At 40.7% G+C, this 7,500-nt stretch overlaps 1 protein-coding gene across 12 annotated transcripts in view; it reads right to left on the bottom strand.

The window, feature by feature from the left end:
* Positions 1-7,500, bottom strand: part of LOC122247834 (focal adhesion protein tensin) — a 345,161-nt gene that overhangs the window by 7,693 nt on the left and 329,968 nt on the right. For 7 of the 12 annotated variants that reach the window (XM_086533689.1, XM_086533647.1, XM_086533675.1 and 4 more), the window contains 5 exons: positions 3,106-3,256; positions 2,609-2,859; positions 2,262-2,388; positions 1,838-1,963; positions 1-180 (listed from right to left, as the gene is read on the bottom strand). In XM_086533689.1, coding sequence (XP_086389815.1) covers positions 1-180; positions 1,838-1,963; positions 2,262-2,388; positions 2,609-2,859; positions 3,106-3,256 — 835 coding nt within the window. The remainder of the gene's footprint in view (positions 181-1,837; positions 1,964-2,261; positions 2,389-2,608; positions 2,860-3,105; positions 3,257-7,500) is intronic. The other 5 variants (XM_086533619.1, XM_086533628.1, XM_086533635.1 and 2 more) reach the window with 3 other exon arrangements.

Here is a 7,500-nt window from a genome sequence, read left to right as displayed (position 1 = left end):
CTGAGATGTTTGAGCCGTTAGAACTTCTCGTGACTCAGCAGTAGTGGTGACAGCAGAGGTGGTGATGACAGTGGTGGTGCTGCTTATAGGGTTGGGCGGTGAGGTAGAGGTGGGAGGGTGAGTGGGAGAGCCCAAACTGGCTAGTGTAGCACTCAGGGCATCTAGAGAGTCGAGTCCCTCCTGCAAACACCACGCAACTCATGGTTCCAAAGTCAGCATGCAATACTTGGGTGCCAACAGGAAGGCTAATCAAACTTTTACGGGATATCTTTTACCCTCTTACGTGGAGTTTAATTTTTAATTAATTTTTAAAAAATGACGATTAAAATTTAAGAAAGTCACTTGATTATCAAAAGTCACAGCACAATAAGTAAAACAATTTACACTTAAAATGTAAAAGGTTTCACTTCCGGTGCTTGTTATTTTCTGTTCATAACCTTCCTGCAGTGGCTAATGAACAGTCAACTGTATGTTCATTTGTCAGTTGCTATCATTATTCAAGAACTATTAATCTTAAATATCCTTCAAACTCCAAAACATGTTACCGTTTGGGGATACTGTCAGTATGTCAACTGGATAAGTGGAAATTAGATTTTACAGAGAAGTATCAAAACTCTAAAAAAAATTATAATTTCCTCCACTCAAGCCATGAACAAGACACTTAATTTTTAACTATTGAACATTTTATAGAATTTTTTTTATTCTTTGAGCTAGAGAAAATTCATTTTAAGTTTTGTCTTCACTTGTTAGGCATAAATATTCAATTAAACTTCTCAAATCTACCAGAATAATGAGTAAATATGTAAGTACTTTTCACTCACTCATGTTAATCAAGAAATTACAAAAATAATTACTTATAAGATAACTTTTATTATCATGGACAGTATATTTTTTTAATACTATATCTTTTTAGTAAATGAAAAGGTTCTTACAACAACAAAAGGAAATAATTAACCCAACTGATTATGAAAAAAATCACCATCTAGTTATATTCTAGTTAATTCAGAACCAGTAAAACACTGTAAAGTATGATATTCCTAATATATCATCTCAAATTTAACTTTCATAAAATTTCTAAATCACCATGCAGCACATCTATCTAATTATAACTTTGATATTTTTTATTTTTATAAAGAACTACAGCAACCTATGTATAAAATTAAAGTAGATTTTACTCTAAACATATTACTTTCATCACATGTTGATCTTAAAGTTCATAAATCAAGTAAAACTATCCCCTATTGCATATGCTAATCTGAGACAGCAACTAACCGCATCATCCACTGGGAAACTGGATCAAATTTAATCACTATTTGTTTCTTATTGATTTATATTGATTTTTAAAAATGCGTAGACTCTCTACTGATCTCAATTACCAGAGTAAACTAAATCTATCTTGTGCAATACAAATTATATATATATATATATATATATATATATATATATATATATATATATATATATATATATATATATATATATATATATATATATATAAATTATAAGTAAGACTTGATATCTACAAAGCGTAATATTTGCCACAAAATTTTAATAGATGACTTCTATATACACTGCCAAGTGATGAAAGCCAGGTGCAAAAATACATTTCCTAGCATGTGATCTATCTGCTGTCTATTAGTTAAGTATATATCAATTACACAGCACAGCAAAATCATGCAATTTCTAAAAAACCCTTTTCTCACTTCATGCTTTTCAAGGCAAAAAAAAAAAAAGTCAAATAAAATAGAAAGGAAAAAACTACACTTGCAAACTCCATGCTCTGATATAAAACCGAAAAAAAAAAAAAAAAAAAAAAATTAAAGGCTAACCAACATACCTGATTTGATGATGAAATCACAGTGGTCAAAAGACCACTATCAACAGGGGTGGTGGATGAATATGATGAATACTGGATATGACCGTGGGGTGAAGTCTGAAGCTGGTTTAGAGCTGATGAAGCATCCTGGAAGCAATGGTTGAGAAAGAATTTAGAGAAAGATCTACAGATTTAAAACTACCTGTCTGGCTTTATAGTTTCACCTTATAACATAGCTCGGGGATAACCGTTTCAGATTTTCAGGATTTTATTACATGACCTAGATCCTTCACAGCAAAAGACGTGCGAGGAGCAAGTGATTTCCAAGAGACAAGAGCTTTGGAATCAGGCTCTTGGTTCCAACAAAGAGAGAGAGAGCTTCAAAACAGCGTCCTTTTAGCAAGTGCTTGAACCAAAAGGTCTTTCTTTATACGAGTCAACTAACCCCTGGTTCGCCTGGTTTGGCGTTTTCGTGTGCTCTTTTGACTGCAACAAAAGGTCGTTCTCTGTCATGTGAAGAGTCGGAGTGCTTTCTGGGAAGGCTTCGCTGGCTACTCTGCTGCTGATTATACCTGAAAAACAAAATCTTATTGAAGAAATCACTTACATAAATAGCATCAGAATCCAAACAATTCTTACTGTTGACTTCCTATACATCAAACTGAAATAATTCTTCTCAAGAGTTCTTTAACCTCCCCCCCTCCCCCCTTAAAAAAGAAAAGAAAAAAAAAAGACAAACGTTTACTAAATTACGGTAACTACGTTGATAGAAGGTCATCAACGTAACCTTACCTGACTGTGCGTTCCCGTGAGGCTGACCTGGTTGGCAGAATCGGAGAGGAAGGAGCTGAATTGCCCCTGGCGGGAGTCGAATGGCCAATGGGGGGCTTCTGGGGGGTTGTTGGCGCCACTCCTGTGTTAATGGTCAAGGGAGCCAATGTCTTCACTGGGGAGGATTCCCTCGAGGTCTCCGAGAAGAGTGTTGTGTCGCTCACATACCCATCTTCAAAGTCTCTTGAAGTTGTCGTGCTTGTCCGCTGGTGCTGTTGAGATTTGGATTAATATTAGCGATGGAGGTGAATTGCAACACCAGAATCCACCGGTAATTATCGAAACTCTATTACCAGACTATTGACAAACATGAACAAGCATAAACAGGCTATTGACAAAACATAAACATACATAAACAATCAGTACCCACAACCTCGTACAAAGCCACCAACCCACAACGAAGCAATTCTCCCTTCAGATAACCTCACAGACAATCAAAAAAAGCTCCCCTCCATTACCTGGCCCATACGAGTTCGAAGCTCGGAAAGCATGCGGGCTTCATGGGGTGCTCTCTCGGCTCGCAGTTTGGCCTCGCGTCTCTCGGCCAACTTCAGCTGTTGCATCTGCAGCCATGACAGGTTATTGCTGCCGGTGCTGCTCAGGGAGCGACTGTGGACACAAAAGGAGATTGGAATTAAAGGTCAGTTCTATACCGGGTTTAGAGTGAATTTATTAATTCTGTGTACCTGTCAATAATGTGTATTTTTATATGCATGCTGACGTTTCTTAGGATAAGGCATAAATAGGCATTGGCAGTGGAAAAGGTGATGACCCTGACTGCAATACATATAAGATGAACTGTGCATCATGGTAAAGGAAATGAAGCACTCCACAATCTTGCCCTTGAAGTACCTTTTCCTTTCGATCATTTAAAACTCGGAAACTTTCAATCGAAAGGTAATCGCAATTCTGAATAAGACCAATTTGATAATCCAATTACAAACTCCTTAAAATAACTAAAAGAAAGAAAGAAAAAAAAAACATAATAAAGCCCAAAAACACAACAAAAATCATAAACAATAAAAAAGAAATCCTCAAATATATACAAAGGCATCCCACCATATCACAAGCCATATTTGAACGAAATGCCCCTCCGTTCAGAGAGCTGGCATCACGAATCTCAGCGCACGAGACACGACCTTGAACAACCAAATCTCGTCCTACACGCCCCCCTTCCCCTCTTCCCCCCCTCAGACACAGACCTCCCCTACCCCTCCCCTCCCCACTCCATCTCTTTTATTGCCCTCTGTACCCAACCCGACACCCTTAGTGTATTCTGGCACCGTCATGACAAGTTATTTACCACCTCGGCACTAAACTAGGTCACGTGTCACCCAGCATCGAGAGTCCGACACCGACACATGTTCCTTACAACGAAACAGGTGTCACACCACGACCTCGGAAGGAACGCTTCATACCCCCCTCCCCCTCCCCCTCCTCCTCCTCCTCCTCCTCCCTCGGTCTCCCACGCCTCTCACTTGTCTTGGGAACGAGTCTGGGAATGCTGTTCCAAGGGTCACGTGCCCAGGTGGGCATCTGGGCATGTTAGTGTTAAGGTGCATTCTTCTAACCACATCACGTCCGGGTCAAGAGTGGTTGGTGTCTCATGAATGTGTCTTTTTAGATTTAAAGACCGAGGTATGGGCTAGAAAAAAAAATCGTGATAGGCCTATCAAAAAACAAACATCCAAGAATAAGCCTAATCTTGTAGAGCATTCATTCTAATCGCATTTTCATCATATATCATACACAAGTGTATGATAAATGAACCCAAGTAGCGACACTAATACGAAAATATAAAAAGGAAAACGCCAGAGAAGAGAGACGATCACATTTTCTCTACTTGTAAAAAACTAGGCCAATCTGATAACAAGAATACAACAGAGAAAAAACCGGGAAATATATTCATACGTGGCTTAAATTCGAAAGTCCAAGGATGGTTTCTCTCAACGGGTTAAAAAAGAAAAAAAATGACATTGTAATGACAGCGGGGTGGGTCGAGATTACAATAGTTGAAGGAGCTTGGAGGGTGAAGATAATCAGTCGGCAAAGAAAACGGGGTACTTGTTTTTTTTTAAAGATATTTCATGAATTTCTCCATTTTTTTCATGGCAATCCATCTCTATCTGGCAATATATATATCTTCCACGGTTTGGTACACAACAAAAAACAACAAAACAACAACAACAATATGTTCCATGCCGATTAACCTAGACAAAAACTAAAAAAAACTGGGCTAAGTAAATGGCTTTCCGTAGTGTCCCCTAAAAGACATCACCTACAAGAATTAACCCCATTTTGACACCGTATCAATCACACGCAACAAGTAGCAGATGGCAAATAAGCAGAAGGGGGGAGAGGGGGGGGGTGTACTCTGCTGGCACGAAGGCCCTCGGGCAAGGTAGCTGCGCCGTGCCCGAGTGAGGGTGAAAGTAGGGGGTGGGGGGTGGGTGGGGGCATCACCACTACTTCCTGGTTATTACCACGCAATGGCCACCAATCACGTGACCTGTAATTAGCGGATATAACGCTGGCAAAATGGCAATGAATAGTTGCATCACGCCCATTTTCTTCCGCCTTCCACATCAAGGATCTTTTTTTTCCTGTTTCGGTTCTAACGACGTCGTCACGACCGGCTGGCTGCGTGAAGCGGTTGTTCACATCTCGGGTGTTCATAATAAAAAAGTCTTGGCCACATTTCTTTCTTTCTCTCTTTCTCTTTCTCTTTCTCTCTCTTTCTCTCTCTCTCTCTCTCTCTCTCTCTCCACACACACACAAACACAAACACACACAACTCACACACACACACAAACACACACACACACACACACACACATGCACAGATATATAATATATATATATATATAAATATATATAATATATATATATATATATATATATATATATATATATATATATATACTAATTCATCATTTCCACGCCTCCTCTCTCAATGCCCCCCCCCCTTCCTTTCTTCCTCTTCCTCTTCCTCCCCCTTTCTCTTCTGAGACTGACACACACTAATTCCTCTGACAATACCATGAATCAGCACAGACACCAACAACATAACAGTCCGCCCTGTGTAGTCTACGGAAACACGTGCATGCTGACTTTCAAAACATCATGAAATGTCCGCCATTTTTTTCATCTGTACAGCATATCAGTGAGCGAAAAATATAATTATATATTAACCACTGCCAGAATTACGATTATATTCATTCAGACGAAATATCTACAATCTTATACTCTAAACCACAAACGTTTATGGAATAACTACAAATGCACACTCAAAAGATATAAAAAATATATCGACATTACACACACAAAAAAAAGGAAAATAATCTCATGCAAAAAGCCTTTTTTTCTCTCTCTCTCTAAGGAGGATCAAACCCTTTTCAAGTTGGGTTCCTTTTTTATGAGCTTTAGGCCTTTTGAGAAGGATAACCCTTTCGCCACAACGTATTCAGCCAAAGGCGCGCCTCACACACTACCACAATCCTCGGCCCAGACAAGGGTACTCGACAATGGTACATTTAGCGGTAAAAAATACATTCGTTGGATAACTCAACCCACGTATCTATTTTCTGAATGTATTTGCACAAGGAGGTCCTCTCTCTCTCTCTCTCTCTCTCTCTCTCTCTCTCTCTCTCTCTCTCTCTCTCTCTCTCTCTCTCTCTCTCTCTCTCTCTCTCTCTCTCTCTCTCTCTATGGTGAGCTCTTCTTTCTCACCCTACAGCCTTCGCCCTCGTTCTTTCTACTCTCTCTATCTCTATTTCTTTCTTTCTTTCTTTCTTTCTTTCTTTCTTTCTTTCTTTCTCTCTCTCTCTCTCTCTCTCTCTCTCTCTCTCTCTCTCTCCCTCCTCTCTCTCCCCTCTCCTCTCTCCTCTCCTCTCTCTCTCTCTCTCTCTCTCTCTCTCTCTCTCTCTCTCTCTCTCTCTCTCTCTCTCTCTCTCTCTCCTCTCTCTCTCTCTCTCTCTCTCTCTCTCTCCTCTCTCCCTCTCCCTCTCCCTCTCCCTCTCCCTCTCCCTCTCCCTCTCCCTCTCTCTCCCTCTCCCTCTCCTTTTCCCTCTCCCTCTCCCTCTCCCTCTCTCCCTCTCCCAATCTCCCTCTCCATATACACTTTATTATTCTCTCCCTCTCTCCTCTTCATATTTCCCCTTCTCCCTCCCACATACACGGGCGCCGCAAGTAGGACCTACACCTTATCAAGTCTTACCAACGACAAAAAGCGGAGAGCCTGACGAGCATTCGGCCCTTATCACGTCGGGCCAGGAATGTGGAACTCAAAAAGACTCCAGACGCATTCTCTCTCCGCGAGTGACAATCAGGGTTCATTCCTCTCGCAAGAAAAAAACGGCGATTGGCACTTCTTTCCTACGGGTGCCATCCTGTAGGTAGGTCCTTCATGGTGAGTCGAGATTTTAAGGATCACGAAATCCTTTATCTTATCGTCTCTTTGACATCCAGACTGAAGGGGATTTGATGATGGGAGTGAAAGTCATGTCGCAAAAAAAAAAAAAAACGAAAAGAAAAGAAAAGAAAAAAAAGGAAAAGAAATAAAATCGAATTCCACCTGACGAAAGAGCATCCAAGAGGGTTTCCTCATTACCCTTAATTATCTCTCGCCGCAAGTGACATTCCAATTAATCGCGAGACAACGACTGATTCAAAGCAATCGTCGGAAACCCTTTCTTTGTTTCTTCTCCTCGTATGTGTCCTACCTCGAGAACGACCCCTTTCCCTCCCTCAGGAAACGCAGGAGGACTTCGGTGACCATATCCATCCTCCATCGTCCCATCCCCCCTACCTCACCCCACCCCACCGGCGCGCGCCCGCCCTTCGAAGCACTCCAT

This window comes from Penaeus japonicus, unplaced genomic scaffold, assembly GCF_977035675.1.
Source record: "Penaeus japonicus unplaced genomic scaffold, GWHDUDI00000001_assembly GWHDUDI00000003, whole genome shotgun sequence".
Classification (NCBI taxonomy): Eukaryota; Metazoa; Arthropoda; class Malacostraca; order Decapoda; family Penaeidae; genus Penaeus; species Penaeus japonicus.
This window is presented reverse-complemented; position numbering and strand designations above follow the sequence as displayed.